General features: G+C 55.6%; 1 protein-coding gene across 1 annotated transcript in view; it reads right to left on the bottom strand.

The window, feature by feature from the left end:
* Positions 1-1,240: 1,240 nt before the first annotated feature.
* Positions 1,241-15,935, bottom strand: part of PTPN5 (protein tyrosine phosphatase non-receptor type 5) — a 55,341-nt gene continuing 40,646 nt past the window's right edge. Inside the window, exons 5-15 of the mRNA XM_033409180.2 lie at positions 15,571-15,678; positions 15,253-15,330; positions 14,537-14,778; positions 12,989-13,178; positions 10,472-10,556; positions 6,332-6,411; positions 6,011-6,148; positions 5,363-5,473; positions 3,048-3,208; positions 2,843-2,956; positions 1,241-2,414 (exon numbers count right to left, since the gene is read on the bottom strand). Coding sequence (XP_033265071.1) covers positions 2,321-2,414; positions 2,843-2,956; positions 3,048-3,208; positions 5,363-5,473; positions 6,011-6,148; positions 6,332-6,411; positions 10,472-10,556; positions 12,989-13,178; positions 14,537-14,778; positions 15,253-15,330; positions 15,571-15,678 — 1,401 coding nt within the window. The 3' untranslated portion in view covers positions 1,241-2,320. The remainder of the gene's footprint in view (positions 2,415-2,842; positions 2,957-3,047; positions 3,209-5,362; positions 5,474-6,010; positions 6,149-6,331; positions 6,412-10,471; positions 10,557-12,988; positions 13,179-14,536; positions 14,779-15,252; positions 15,331-15,570; positions 15,679-15,935) is intronic.

Raw genomic sequence — 15,935 nt, 5'->3', positions numbered from 1 at the left:
TGAGGGTGGTGGTCCTGGGGTACTTCTTCTGTTCCCTTGTGCAGAGCTTTTTGTTCTCACTGCTGCCGGGTGGGACCTTCTGAGCTGAATGGCAGTGTGTGTGTGTGTGTGTGCGCGCGCGCGTGTGCGTGTGCGTGTGTGTGTGTGTGTGTGTGTGTGTGGGGCCAACAGGGCTTGGGGAACAAAGCGACAGGTCTGTGTTTTCCAGGGACCAGGAGGGGGTGAGTTAGGGAGAGTCTGGCACGTCTGTCATTTTGCACAAATCCAGGGGGCACCGTTCATGTTGTGCTCTACACGTGGTGCCTGCAGAGGCTGAGTGGCCTCATAGGGCCACCCCAGGAAAAGACGGGGAGTTGTTAGCTCTTTTCCCCGCTCCCGTTTCTACCGCCCAACCCCCCTATTCTGGGCAGAAGGGTAGAAGAGCCCACCCTCTTGTTGCAGGGTGGCTGGAGAGCAGGCCCCCCTACTCTGGGCCCTCCGTCCCAGCTGCCCAAGAACTCCCTGTTCTTTCCTCATTGTCTGTAGTATACCCTCGACCAGCCCACTCAAGCCTACCTTGTAAGGACCTGCTGGTTAGCAGCCCTGCCCTGGACTCCCTCCTGCCCTGGGCTGACCCACACCTGTCATCAAGGGCATGACAACTACTTTCGCTGCATCCCTGGGGGCTGGGATAAGAATAGAGCAGGAACGTCTAGGAGGCACAGCGTCTTTGCCTAGGGGCAGATTCCCCAGGCTCCTTGGGTGGGGCTTCCTCTCAGCCCAGGCCTTACAGGGGAAATTGCTGGCTTGCAGCTGCTCTTGGGACCCGCAGGGCTAACAAGGGATAAGTGGTCTGGCCAACAGGGAGGGGCCTGAGTGAGCTGAAGGTCTCCCTGCTCCAGCCTTGGCCTCTCTGGCCCATCTGTCGAAGCTGGTGGCCTGCCAGACACTTTTCCTTCTCTGGAAACCTCCAACACCTGTCCCTGTGGCTCCCCATGGCCCCTGGCTCCTGGCTGGGTGAGACGGTGGGGGTGTGTGAGGATCCTGCTGGATGGACTTTGGCTTTTCAAATCTGGATTCAAGCCACACTCCCAGCATCCACAAGGGGGTCCCACGGATCTTGAGGGCCAGGTGTGTGTGTGTGTGTGTGTGTGTGTGTGTGTGTGTGTGTGTGTGTGTGTGTGTGTGTGTGTGTGTGTGTGTGTGTATACAAAGACGGGGATACAGGGAGTGGAGGGGAGAGGCAATCACACAGACCCAGTTTTGCTCAAAATGCTCCATTTATTGCTCTATTCAATGACCATGAGCAAATTATAAAAAGACACCAAATGTCTCTGTCTGCCGTGGAATAAGTACTTAAAGGCAGCAATAAAAACACGTGGCTCCAAGATAACACATGTTGCCAAAGAGTCATGCATGCCCTGCTGACGGGCTCTCAACACACGCATGGACATGGGACACACGCAGAGCTACACGCGGTGAGACTTCTGGGAGGGATTTCCCACAGTGACACCGAAAAATGTTTCACACATATCTGGGGCCGAGTCCCCACCCCACCCTCGGAGCTCCCCCTCTCCCATCGTGGCCCAGGTTCTCTAGGTTCACTGTCCCCATCTGTCCCCTTCCTCCCTGATGCCTCGCGGGTTGCTCACTGCCTCCTGCGGGCATCTGACACCCAGAGGCCACCCTGGCTGCGATACTCCTCCCACCACCACCACCCAGAGACCTCTCCCCCAGCTGAGATCTTTCTGCCACCCCCTCAGGAGCTCCCTGTGCCTGACCTCCAGGTCCTCAGGCCCCCCGTCCTTATCCTGGTCCCAGTAACTAGGAGCAAAGTGCAATCTGCCTGTTGGGAGAAGTGGGGCTGGGGGCCGGGGGCAGGCACCTCTGCCGGGGCCACTTGGGGGCTGGAGCTCGTTACCCTTCTCCTGGGCTGAGGAGACACAGTGTCCGGTACAGACAGCAGAGATGGATGGACAGACAGAACACGCTGCAGCAGGACACGTGGAGTGCGGCACGGAAATGTTTTGGATCAAGTAGCAATGAAACCATCATTAAAAACCGAGGCCCCAGGTCGCACAGCGTGGGTCAGGCCCTGGGGCCCCAGGCCTGGCCTGGCACACCCCTCCCCCACCCTCCCCCACTCCCCAATATGTACAGTAGGAAGAGCTACGTTGTGGGGGGAGGCAGGGGCCAGGCCCAGGCTGGGGAGCAGACTGAGGAGAAGGAAGCGGGAGGGACAGGGGGCAGGCTGGACCCGAGGCAGGGCCCTGGGTGTGGCCGGGATGAGGGCCCAGACTCAGGCTGGGTGGTACCCAGAGGACCTCGGGGAGGAGTGTGGTCACTCGGGGGACTGGCGGGACAGCTGCTTCTCGTAGAGGCTCATGACGTGGTGCACGAACTGGTACTGCTCACACGTCTGGATCATGCCGCCCCTGCCCGGCAGACGCACAGTGGGGACGGGGTCATGGAGGGACCTGCCCCCAGATCCACAGAGTGCCAGTCATCTGAGGCACATCAGGGACTCTGTGCAGCTTAGAGAAGCCAACCCTGGCCAGCCACTCCCCCTGCCCCTTCCTGTCCCTCCCAGCTCTGGCACAGACAGCAGGGACACAGGTGACATGTCCCCCCCCACTCAGCCCCTGCCCCTCTGTCCACCAGCTCTGTTTCTCTCCCCTCTTCATCCAGACACCAACTGCCTGGATCCGGTTCCTTTACCCATCTGTCCTCCCTACTTCCTGTCTGCTGGTCAGTCCCCACGGAGTGTGTCCCCCTAACCCTCACCCTGTGCACACGTCAGTCTCTCTCTGCTGCCCCCAGGGTTCTAGCTCCCCACGTGCTCAGACCCTGCCCATGGGCTGACCTGTCCTGACGGAGCTGGCACGTGGTCTTCAGGATGTCCACCACGCCCTGGTGCCGCAGCTGCTGGCAGCAGATGCTAGTGGCGATGAAGCAGCCCGTCCTCCCAATCCCTGCACTGAGGGCCGAGGGCGTGGGTGGGTGAGGGGCAGGGCAGCCTAGGGCTGGGGGAAGTTGCCCTGCCCTCGTGGGTGTCTGGGAGGACCCACCTGCAGTGGACGACGATGGGGGCGCAGCGGGGCCCCTCCTGCTGGGCTGCCTCCTCCACCTCCTGCACCAGGTGCAGGAGTGGGGGGGCCCGGTCTGGGGTCTTCTGGTCAGGCCAGGATGTGAACCAGTAATGCTTCAGGCCTCGCTCTTCTGTGCCACTCTGTCCAGGACACAGAGGCCCACCCCAGATACACGTGAACTCTTTGAGCCCACAGATCAGCCCAGAGATGGAGATGGAGGGAAGGAGGAAACACACAGGAGGGAGGCCACAGGGAGTGGGGCCTCGGGCCTCTGCCAGCTATACCACATCACCCAGCGGCACCAGACAGAGACCCGAAGCCAGGTGGGCAGCAGGGGCTGGTCAGCAGCGTCAGCACTGGTCTTCACGTGGGTTCTGCCCCAGCAACTCCAAGATCATCCAAGAGAGGCGAAAAGTCCCTTCTCCAATTCACTCCTGTCTCCTGGTCACCCCTTAACAGCCCAGTCACCCCCCAAGAGCCCTGGGACCCTTCCTCTTGCCTCAGTATACTTCCCTGCCCACCTCCAACCCCAGCAAGTGTTCCCCCCTCCGTGCTATCCTCTCCACCACCACCGCCTCCACTTTGGTCTTTATCATCTCTCGACTGTGTGAGACCCTCCCATCTCCTCCCTGACAGCCTCAGCTCCACAGTGGTCAAAACGGTCTGTCTACAGCACAGGCTGCTCTGCTGCTCAGAACCCTTTGATGGCTGTCATTGCTCTTAGAATCAAACCCACCGTCCCCGGTCTTCAGCCAGGCAAATAAGACACATGGTTCAGTATCTAGCCTCCAGGCCCAACTCCTGCTCCTGTGAACTTGCACTTGATTCTCTTGCACTCCAAATGGTTTGCAGATCAAACCTCTGCTTTCCCCACCTCCTCCACGTATACACACATAGAGCTATTCTATCTTCCACGCCCTTACTTTTACTTTCTCTCTGCCTGGAATGCTCTCTCGACTTCTTTGCTCCCTAGCCAACTCTTACTCAACCTTCAGAACCCCATTCAGCACCACCATTTCCAGGAAGCCCTCCCTAAGCACCCTAGCTGACAAAGGGTCCTTCTTCTGTGCTCTTACCTATTTCTATGTCAGTACTTACCATTTTATAGGTGCTCCTTGAGGAGAGAGTCCAGGCTTTGGACAGCTCTGTGTTCCCAGTACCCAACCCAGAACCAGGCTCAGAGCAGGTGCTTGTAAAGGTTTATGGACAGAAGTAAATACCCCCAAGCCCCAAGTTGTCCCAATTCTTCCCTAACCAGTCTGGCAGCACTGAGAAGATGAGACAGCCCCAGCATATCTTTCGGGGGGGAAAAGGAAGCTGGTTCCTTGCACCCCTGTGTTACCTGGCTGTGGCAGCTACCACGGCCTCTGCCCTCTACCTCCTGGCCCTTTCCGCCCGCAAGCAAGCCTGTATCTTGGAGATGCTTAGTTGGCACCAGTCCTCCAGGGGCTGAGCTCTCCTTGACACCCCCTCTTTCACCTTCTCCAGTGGGAGGGGGCAGCTCAGAGGAACAAGTCTCAGGCCCTTGATATCCTATCCAGACCCTGTGGCTGCCAGCATCAGTGGACCTCCTAGGCTGTTTCTGGATAGGATGTCAGCTTACTGGCGTCTAAGCTCATCTTCCAGACTTTGGGTTATTACAGTGGCACCACTTTCCCCAAACATGGGTCATAAGATTTCTCAAAAACAGAACGCACTGATTCTCCTGACTCCAAAGGAACAATCTCCTCTAATGCTGAGCCTGGAAGAGGCTCAACCTCAGGGTGGGAGGATGCCTCCCCCCACTCTTTTGGGCTGTTCTGTAATTGTTCGTATTTCGTATGTCTTCTTCTCTTTTTTTTTTTTTTTCCTTTTTCTGTGCAACCACAACCTCCCTGTGCAGCCCAAATGCAGCAAGGAGTGCCTGCCCTCTGGTGGACGGTGTCATACTACAGGCTGGAAGCTCAGGTAAAGGAATGTTTCTAGGCAGGATCTCAAAGCTCAGTTATAAGGACAGTGCTGGAAACTGCTGAAGCCCCCTTTTCCAGACAGTCCTGGCCTTGGGTACATTTGAAGCAGAGCTGGAAGACATTATGAATGACAGTGTGGATGGAGAGAACCTAACGATATGAAATGCACTGAGGGTTTGGTCCTTCTTCTGGCCTCCAAGTCTATTCACCACACTCTCCCTTGTCCCTGCTTATCAGTAAATCCTGGGAGTGACACACGCCTTAATTTCAGCTATCATGGCCTCTGGGACCCTGTTGGCTGTGGAGTCCCCCATCTGCCCAGCCCAGTCCAACCCCAGGCCTCACCCTGAGAGCAATGAGTCGGAGCCGGTAATCCTCAGTGTGGATGACTTTCCGCACAGTGATCTCCACGCCGTCGTACACCACCTGCTCCTCCGGCCAATACTCGGTGCACTTCTGCAGGGGCCCAGATCAGGCTGTGATACCCCCAGCACCCCAGCCATACTCTCCCCAATACCCCTCCCAGGCCAGCGGGAAGAGAGGTAACAGGGCAGTAGGTTTGCAGTTAGAGAGTTCAAATCTCAGCTTCCTAACCTGTAAGTTACTTCCCTTTTCTGAGCCTGAGTTTCCTCATCTGGAACATGGAAATAATACCCATTTTGAAGGACTTTTATGGGAGTTCGATTAAATGGGCCGTGATGCGTACAGAAGTAGCCAGCATCAGCCCTGGCAGGCTGAGCAGCAGCAGAGCATCGTGTTTAAGATCCTGAGCCCTGGAGGTGGAGAGGCCACAGCTCCAGGCTCTGCCTCTGACTCTCTGTGTGGCTCTGAGCAACTGACTTAACTTCGCTGAGCCTCACATTTCCTCCCCCTGGCAGGCAGTGAGGTGAACATACCAACCTCACAAAACTGCTGTGAGGATTAATACGGAAACAAGATGCTTAGCTCAGGGCACAAAGCAGCAGACACCTGGTAAGGTACAGGGGTGCCTACCTCGTTCATCTCCTCGATGTTGGTGATCATGACAATGATGGGCGTGTGCTCCTGCCACACCATGCGCCAGAAGTCGCCAACTGTGCTGACGATGGGTCCCTGAGTGGCGATATACACCTTCTCTTCCCCACCGTAGCCCTGCGGCCAGCCAAGGCCAGGCCATCAGGGTCAGAGGCCGTGCTCCTGGGGCCCAGTCCCCACACTCAGGCTCTTCCGGGGGGCTGGCAGGAGCCACATGGGCTTAGGGACAAGCCTAGAGGACGGATCCCATTGTCTCGGGCCTCCCTTTCAGGGAGAGGCCATTGGGATGGGGCTACATACCCGGATGTAGTTGGCGTTGATGTAGGAACTCAGAGGGTCGTCAGGGTCTGGTGAGGTCAGACACACTCTGCTGTGAGGGTCTGGGGTGAGGGAGACAGGTGAGGCTGGGATTTAACATATGCAGTCCCCCTGGTGCAGAGCCCACTTTGCCCCATTTCAGGGCACCCACATTTCTTCTGGAACTTGAAGTTCCTTCTTCCCTTGCCCAGAAGCAAAACACTGACCCATCCCTGTGGCCCACTCAGGCAGGTGAGGCCCAGGCTGAAGAGGACAGTACAGAGAGAGGCCTTAGGTCTCTCCCTCTGTAGGATCCATGCCGCCCCTTGCCATGTGTCCCTTAAGCTTCCCTGTCCTCACTGTGCCTCATGTTCTGGGGAGGAGAAAGCTAAATCAGTAAGAAATTCCCTAGAGGATGAATCCTGGACAGCAGGGCTGAGTTCGAGTATACACTGTCCCCAACGTGCCGTGTAAGCTTGTAAAGCACATGGCCTTTCTAAGCCTCAGTTTTCTGATCTGTAATATGGGGGCAAAGATGCCTACTTCCTAGGACTGTTGGGAAGATAAATAAGAAAACAGATGGGAAAGTGCAATGTTAAACTGTAAAGCACTTTATAGCTAAGATTTGGGTAGGACGCTGAGGGAGAATATTACCATGAAAGGAGTAAAGTCTTCCACGTCTGCGATGAGATGGCACACACGTGCACAGGGTTCCCCCCTACCCCCATCTATTCACATGTCAAATCCCACAGCAGCAGATTCTCACAACGTCCTGCCCTTCTTCCTGGGTTTGTTTTGTTCCAGCTACAGCCTCCCTGTATTGACTAGTCTGCTCTGTGAGCCTGCAGAAGCTGGGCTTGAGCCGGCAGATTGTGGGGTGGGCAGGAAGCTGGGGCCTGGGGCCCAGGGCCCGGGGCTCCGGTCTGGCTTTGTCACCAATTGGCTGTCTTCTCCCTTCTCTGGGCCCCAGGGTCTCTTCTGTGGAGGGAGGGCTGGACTAAAGGCCCTGCCAGTGTGCCGCATATGGGGCTCTCAAAGGCCGTGTGAGGAGTGGTCAAGAGCCTACACCACTGACCAGTAAGGCTGGGTTCAAGTCCTGGCAGTGTCAGTGTAGGCCATTTACTTAGTCCCCCTGTGCCTTCTCTGTAAACTAGGGACATTCCTTCCATCACAACCTCACTCATCTTGTAAACGTTCAAGAGTAGATGTTAGTGAGTCCTCAGACCCGTAACTCGGCCCAGCATATGGTGAACACTATAGGGCACGTGTCTGCTGTTATTACTACCATCATTACCAGTTCCACTATAAGCTAACAGGTTAAAAGAAGGATCCCACGAAGTGAGGGAGCGGCATGGACATATATACACTACCAAATGTAAAATAGCTAGCTAGTGGGAAGCAGCCGCATAGCACAGGGAGATCAGCTCGGTGCTTTGTGACCACCTAGAGGGGTGGGGTAGGGAGGGTGGGAGGGAAGGAGACGCAAGAGGAAAGAGATATGGGAACATATGCATATGTATAACTGATTCACTTTGTTATTAAACAGAAACTAACACACCATGGTAAAGCAATTATACTCCAATAAAGACGTAAAAAAAAAAAAAAAAAAAAGAAGGATCCCAAACCCGGTAGATGGAATGGGACATGACACCCAGGAAGCCTCCCCTCTCTGGCCCTTTCATGCCCTGGCCCCAGTGCTTGAGGTTTGGGCAGGTGATGGTGGGGGAGGTGGGGACAGGGCAGCTCCTGTGGAGGAGGGAGTGGAGGGGCGTCAGGTATGGGGAAGAGCGAGGGTAAATGGAAGGAGGCTTGGGGCGACCAGCGGGAGAGAGGAGGGGCAGCACTGTGTGGGCCACCTCCCTTCTCCTCGTGGTGTCTGCCCAGATTAGGACTCAGAAGTGGGCACTAGACCCCCTGGCCAGACACCAGGGCCTTTGATATTAAAGAACCACCGTGAGAATGGTGATGGTTCTATTGACCCTACCGAGCGTGGACTCTGAGCCTGACACTGTGCCTGAGCACGGGGGCTCCTAGATCAGCCAGGCCCGGTCCCTGTCCCCTACTGCTGGGCAGGCGGTCGAGCAATGTATGGCCTGTGAGCACTGGGGACGAGGGAACAGAGGGGACTTGACTTGGCTCAGATGGAAGAGGGGGCACCTGGGTTGGGTTTGAAGGACCAGTAGAAAGCGGAGTAGGGAGCACCACTCTGTCCAATTCAAGTGTACAGGGCCAGGTGGGAGTTGGGGAGAGATGAGGCTGGAGAGGAACCAGCTGACAAAAGGTCCAATAAACCATGCTCATAAGGCTGGACCTCAACCCAAGGATTACGGGGTAACAGTGACAGTGTTTAAAGAGGAGAATGACATGATTAGTTTTCTGTTTTGCGTCATTTTGGTGACAATGGTAGAAGGTGGACAGAAGGAGAGAATGTGGGACTCCGGAGACTAGTTAGATTACTGTAATGGTCCACATAGGAAGTGTCAGGGTCAGAGGGCTGCCCTAGCCCTGCACAACTCCAGGGGGCACTATGTCAACGCAGTCCATGTAAATCGCACCCCTGGAATTGTGCGACATGCAAGTCCGACCCCCCAAAATCACTGGGCAACATGGAAGCCCTCACCCCATAAAAGTAATTTGGCAGTGAAGTTGGAGAGGGGGAGCTAGATTTGAGGGATATTCATTCATTCATTCATATAGGTGCAGCTCCCCTGTATCTTGTCCTCAATGCTGCCTGCTGGGTCACTCTGTACTGGAACTGTCCATGGGTCTCTCTCTCACTAGACTGCGAGCTCCCTGTGCACAGAGTCTGTGTCTCTTTCATGTCTGAATTCTCAGGCCCTGGGCATGGTGTAGAATGAATGAGAAAGCAAACCTTTGGGTGTCCCGGATCTGAGAGGGGGGCTTTGCCATACACCCTAGCCTGGTCTCTGAAGGCACAGGGTCAATTCTTGTTGGCCACAGAGAAGGTCTCTGTTGGGCTCGGGGACCTGGAGGCTCAGGGCATGGCTGGAGGCTGGGGTCTTCTCAGGAATCCAGTGGGGACCAAATGGAGTGATGGCCCGGCTCCCATATTCCCCCAGTGGCTATTCTGAGTGGCCAGCAAAGCCCTAGATTGTGGCGTACCCGAACCCCTCCCTCCAGGTTGGGCTGGGTGGGTGGAGGGCGGCAAGAGGAGGGAAGAGGTGAGCAGCCCTGAATATTGCATCCTGGCCTTAAATGGTGCTTTGTTTAACCGGAACTACCTAGACACTGTGTAACCATAGCAACCACAAGTCGATATTTTAAAAGTTAAAAATAAGTCATGACATCTTACATGTTGTTGGAGTTGCTAATGGCAAAACTGCTTTTTTAAAGCCTCGTTACTCCATAAACTGAGTGGAGTAGGTTTGTGGATTTGCTTTCAATATATCACCCTCTATGCTAGCCCTGGGGCCTGGGGCCAGAACTTGGCAGGGGTGACAGGCAGATAGGGGCTTGATGAAAGTTACCTGAAAATGACACTCCAGGGCTAAAAGAGGAATATCAGGTCGCCTGGTCTAACTGCCTTCAAAGGGGGAAAATCCCTATCAGACCTTCCAGGGGACTGCTCATGCAGTCTAGCTTGAATACCCTGACTGATGGGGAGCTTACTACTGGACAGGCAGCTCATTCCCTTATGGGGTGGCTCTGCCTGTTAGAGGACTCACAGTCTGGCCAAACTGAACTCAAGGTAGACAAAAGAGCCCAATTCTGGGGTCACAGGCCCAGTTTGAAACTCAGTTCTGAATGTCTTAGCTGTGTGACACTGGATGAGCCACTTATCCTCTCTGAGCCTAATGTCCTCTCTTTAAAATCTGCCCATTCTGAAGAGACCAAGGATGTGATAAGACTTTTCAGCCACCACGAACTGTCTAGGAGCTGCTGTTATTGTTCCTCTTTCTCTCTGGGCTTCCACAGGGCAAGGGTCTGGAAAGTGCTGTGTGAAGGAACAAGGAGCCCTCTACCCTCTAAAGGGGGTGTTTCCCTTCACTGGGTACCTGCACCCTCCGTCCCCTCTCCTTGTGACTGTGGAGGCCCACTCTGGGGTTAAGGCCTTCCTCAGGGTGAAGTGGCACCCAGGTGTGGGGGAGCCTTCCCCCACCCCCTGGGGCAGTGAGTACTCACTGGGAAGGATGGTTTTGTACCGGTTCTTCCGCACCAGCCCAGGGATGTTATACTCTTTTGGATCCACAAAGTTCATGGGAATTTCCTGCAGGAGGAGGACATGGGGGTGTGAGGAGAGGTGGGTTGACTTAAGTGCATGCATTCATTCAACAAACACTGACTATTAAATGAGTTAGTGCACATAAAAAGTATCTAGAACAGACCTGGCACACGCTGAGTGCATAATAAATGTTATTATCACCATTGTTTATTGGGGGCCAGCCTGGCACATAGTAGACACTCAAAGAAGAACAGAAGAAAAAGTGACCTGGCAAATCACTGCCTTCTTCTGCACCCTGTGCTGCAGCCACACTGAGTGGTTTTACTGACCCGTGTTCCTACCCTGGGTGTCTCTACCTCAGGACCCTGGATAGTGCGGCTGACTCTGTAGTAACATCCACCCCATCCTCATCTTCTCATGTCCTCCTGTCCATCATAAAGCCACCTCCTCCAAGAAGCCTTCCCTGATTCTCCAGCAGGAAAGGAGCCTCCTTCTGGGCCTCCCAGAGTTGTATTTGCACCTCCCAATCACTCTCTATGTCAAGAGTTCCAAGTTGGAACTTCTCTGCCTGGAATGTGAGGTCTTTTCTGATCTGGCCTTTCTTCACCACCAGCTGCTCTGAAGAGACCCACCCTCCAGTTGTGCCCATCTCTTCCTGTGGCTAATTTGTCAGTATCCAGCTAGCCTCCAGGTCTGAGCTCACGGCACCCACCTTGTGGGGAGCACCGGTCCCACCCCTCTTCATCACCCCAAATCCTTCCCAGCCTTTAAGGTTCACCTCTTCCCCCCGACCTACGTTCTCTGGGATGACTCCTCAGTGTCTGTCTTCTCTTCACGCCCCTTCCCTCTGTCCACACGCTTTAGCACCTGACTTCACATGGTTTACAGTGTTCACTGTTTGTGGACACACTACGTATGTGCTTTGTACGATGAGGATCATAATACTTACCTTCTAGGGTGGTTGTGAGAATCAAAATAAAAGGCATGTGCAGAAGCGCCCATGGAGTGGACGTGTGGGCACCCCCTCTTTCTTACTCTCTGAGCAAAACTGACAATGATCTACTGAACCGGAGATGACAAGGGGATGCAAGCCCTTTCGTCAAGGGGAGGTGTGGCTGTGGGAATGGCAGCTGAGGCTGAGTGGTCGAGGAAGGCTTCCTAGGGGACTCCAGGGTGGGGGATGATGACAGGGAAGGCACCGGGGCGGGGGCGTGGTGCAGGGCCCAGTTTGAAGTGGACAGTCCCTGCAGGGATGGGGATATAAGTCCGGAAAAGGAGTCTGGGGCTCGTTGAACTCAGGTAAGGCAGGCTGTGCCACATTCTAGAGAATCTGGAGCAACGGGTCAGAGGGTGATGGAGGGCTTCTCAGAGGGGAAAGCCATCGGGTCCAGGTAGGGAGCAGGGAGGCCTGGGGCGAGGGGAGCTGTGAGGGAGGCACACGGGTTCTCCATCCCTCTGGCTTCTCCCAAGAGGGACTCTCCCCAAATGCTCATGGCCTCTTGCCCGTTCCTACCTACAGAGGTGGGCGAGTTACCCAATGAGTGTGTTTGATTGAGGAACCGGGCTTTTGGGCCCCAGCCCCTTCCTTCCTCCTTCTTTCCCGGCCCTCCTGCCAAGAAAGAATTATAGGGCTCCCCTGTGAGGTGAGGCCGGCGATGTACCAGCACTGCCCCGGGGTGGGTGGAAAGTTTGTTCACTCTGGTGGTTGGTATTAGGTATAAGTTCCCTACTGCTACATACCTAATCCTCATGCTAAACCTAGCCTTTATCAGCAAAAATAAAGGTGTTTTTGTGATTTTCCATGTCTTGGCTCCTAACTGGTTGAGTGCTCAGGCAGGTAAAACAGCGGTGTCATTTATGGGCCCCTCGAAGTCCAACAGGAGGCAGCTGGAGGCTGCTGCCTAAGTCTAAAGGGGAGGCTGTCAGGACCCCCCTAAGCCTGAATCACAGAACTGGACAGATTTCAAAGGAGGACGAACAACGTTAGGTGATGTCGGGCAGGGGGAGGGTAGGAAAACGGGAGAGTCAGAAGAGAAGGCTTTCAGGAATTCCCTGGCAGTCCAGTGGTTAGGAGTCAGTGCTTTCACTGCTGGGGCCCAGGTTCAATACCTGGTGCCTCGCGGCGTGGCCAAAGAAGAAAAAAAGAGAAAGCGTTCTAAGTCTTTCTCAGGCTTTCAGAGCACAGTCCTGGATGATAAAGACTTGGGAACGCCACAAACACCAATCACCCCATGGGCGCTTTGCACACGTTCTGCATCTCTTGAATCCTTGCAATACCCCTGTTATTTTTACTCCCATTTTCCGGATGAGAAACTGAGGCCCAGAGAGAAAACAAGACAGTAGGAGAGGTGAGAATGAAATGATGTTCATCTATCAGATGCTGAGTTTGGGGTACCCCGCTCCAAAGCCTTGCTGGGGGGATGAACATGTGCAGAACGGGCTGCCCGCTGCAGGGGAGCCGGCTCAAGGGGACTCACAAAGAATTCTGCCTGAAGCAGGAAGGGGTCCAGGGCCTTCTCGTGAAGCTCTTCAGCCTGGAGGACACGGGAGGCGCTGAGCAGGTACTCGCGGGCCGACTCCTCGCGTGGGGACATGAGATAGCCGAACCCCTCCTCATTGCAGCCCGGGGTGCACATGTCCAGGGTCAGGGAGACGTTGGAGCCCCTCCTGGAAGGACCGGGTAAGGAGGGGTGAGTATCAGGGTCAGGGACGGCCATCAGCTGGGGGCCTTGGAGCAGGAGGATGAGGGAGGGAGAGATGGGGGTGGGAACCAGGTGGGCTCCAGAGACAGGAGTGGGTGTGACACCTCCCCTGACACAGGGAGCGTGCGGCTCAGCCCCAAGGCTTAGGCTGCCTGTGGTGGAGTAGCCGAGTGTGGCCTCAGCCCGGTTCCCAAGGTTCAATGCAAGGGCCCTGAGCACTCTCCTCTGCCACTGCTGGAGGTAGTTCCCAGCCCTGTGGCCCCAGGAAGCTCACAGAGAGGGTGCCTGCCTGGAGCAGAGAAGCAGGGCTCGACCTTCTATATACCAGCCCCGGACCGGCAGTCTGCAAGGACGCAGAATCCAGGAGAGGCCTGGGAAAGATGGGGTCTCAGGGGCAGCACAGCGGCAGCGAGGATGAGCAGACGCAACAAACCCTACTGTGTTCAGGGCACAGAACGGGAAAGCCCTCGTTACACGGAAAGGGGATCTGAGTGCTACAGCGGGGACGAGAATGGCCCAAGCACACAGTGAGGGGGTGGCAGAGGTGAAACAAAAAGCTAGGTTTTCCGAGTCCTCGTCCAGTGCTCTTTCCATGACATCATGTGGGCATCTCAACCTTGGTGTGATCTGGCTTACCCAGCCAGGCCCCCAAAAGAGAGTGCTGACACCTCCCAACGTGTGCTCTGTGGAACACTATGAGACACTATAAAAGAGAGCTAGTGGGAACCTGTATAGCACAGGGAGCTCAGCTCAGTGCTCTGTGAGGACCAGGATGGGTGGGATGGGGGTGGGGGTGGGAGGGAGGTCCAAGAGGGAGGGGATAGATGTACACATATAGCTGATTCACTTCACTGTACAGCAGAAACTAACACAACATTGTAAAGCAACTATACTTCAATAAAAAATTTTAAAAAATTGAGTTCAAACCAAAAAAAAAAAAAAAAAGTAGAGTTCTGTGGTCAGATGGCTTTGAGGAATGCCACACACTCCCCTTAGTCAGTCTACAATGACTACAAGCACGTTAAAGGTCCTGACAAGTCCTGCAGTAAAGAAACCTATCCAAACCACAAGTGTATGTGCGAGCATGCACGTATGTACACTTGTGTATGCCCATGTGTTTGTGTGTAGTAACAGCATTTCTTAGCATTCACCTTGGGGCATCCTGATCTATGTGAATCAGACCTGAAGAGGATGTGTCTCCACCGGTGGGCTTATGAGCTCAGCTCTTCCCTGGGCACTGGGAGGCAGAGTCAGGCATCTGCCCTTCCGATCGGGAGCTGAGAGCTCCAGGGCCCACAGAGCCCACCTCTCCACTGAACCCACCTCTCCTGCAGACCCATGGCCTTGACAGTCAGTGAGGCAGGGTCGGCCTCAAGCTTGATGTCCATCATGCAGTCAAACACAGGTGTCTCAGGGACAGGGTCCAGGTCCAGGAAGTCATCCTCGACCTTCTCCTCCATCCACTCAGAGTAGGTGAAAGAGGGCTGACGGCTCACCGACTGGCGCCTGTCCTCGGGGGGCAGCGGGCTGGGTGGCTCTGCGGGAGTTCTCAGGAGGTGCCACACCTAGTTCGGGGCATATGGCATCATGGCAGCCCCCCTGGGTGAGGGGGTGCCCATGGAGTTGAGCCCCCTGCTCCTCCACGTGTCTGGAGCAGCCCTACTCTCCTGGGAGCTGTCTGCATTGCACCACCCCTCACCTAGATGAGAGGCTCCACCCCTGTCATGTCCTCCCAGCCCCCTCCACCTCCAACCCTCAGGTTCTTGTGGATTGAAGCCTTCTTCGTGGGGTGGGGGTAGGGTTCCTTCTCCAGTCTTCTCCCTGCCTCAGCCCCTTTCCCCAGCCAAGAACGCTGCAAACCAATTTTGAGAAAGACGGCACCTCTCCCCCCAGGCTGGGCGCATTGGTGGAAGGAGACGGGTACCCCATCCTCAGCCCTACCCAGAAGGTGTAGTCTGTAGGTCAAATGGGAGAAGGTGGGGATCGGGCCTCAGGGTCACGGAAGAGGAGCACGGAGGCTGGTTCAGGAGGAGTCTTACCAAGGTGGTGATGAGGACCACGGACAGAGAGACCAGCAGCAGATTAGGGACGTCCCAGGTCCCAACAGCCAGCCAGGCCTGGAGAACATCAGACAAACAGGTCAGGGTGATGCGGGGGTGGGCAGAGTTCTCATGTTTCAACAGGGATAAAATCAAGGCTCTGAAAACTTTGGACCCGGTCTGGGTGGGGGACAGGGAGAAACACTTCAGGGGCCAGTAAATATCTCCTGAACTCAAAGAAGCCCTAGGCAGGGGTTGGTGGGACTGGAGGCCCCCGAGCATTCCCTCCTACCCTGGGGCTCCCTGGAGCGTACTCACCGAGGGTCCCATCTGCTCCAGGAGCGTGAGCACGGAGGAGATGAGGTCTGTGGCATTTTGCGACCAGATGGGGCCGTAGCCGCTGAGCCAGAGCATCCCGCAGGCGAGCTGGGGCGGCCGGGGGCAGCACGCTGAGCCCGGAGCCTGGGCTCCTTGCTCCCATATACCCCCATCTCCCCACCCTCGAGAGCTCCCCTTCAGCCTCAACCTGGCCCCCCAAGGCCCAGACTGCGCAGCTGGGGCAAGGGCCTGGGACCTCTCCCTAGAGAAGAGCTGACTCAAGGGAGCCAAGAGAAAGCCCTTCCCAGAGGGGACCCTCCCACCCCACCAGGTACACATAACAAGGAGAGTCTCCCAGAGATGCC

This window comes from Orcinus orca, chromosome 8 (genome assembly GCF_937001465.1).
Source record: "Orcinus orca chromosome 8, mOrcOrc1.1, whole genome shotgun sequence".
Lineage (NCBI taxonomy): Eukaryota > Metazoa > Chordata > Mammalia > Artiodactyla > Delphinidae > Orcinus > Orcinus orca.
Note: the sequence above shows the minus strand (reverse complement) of the source record. Positions and strands in the feature narration are given on the sequence as shown.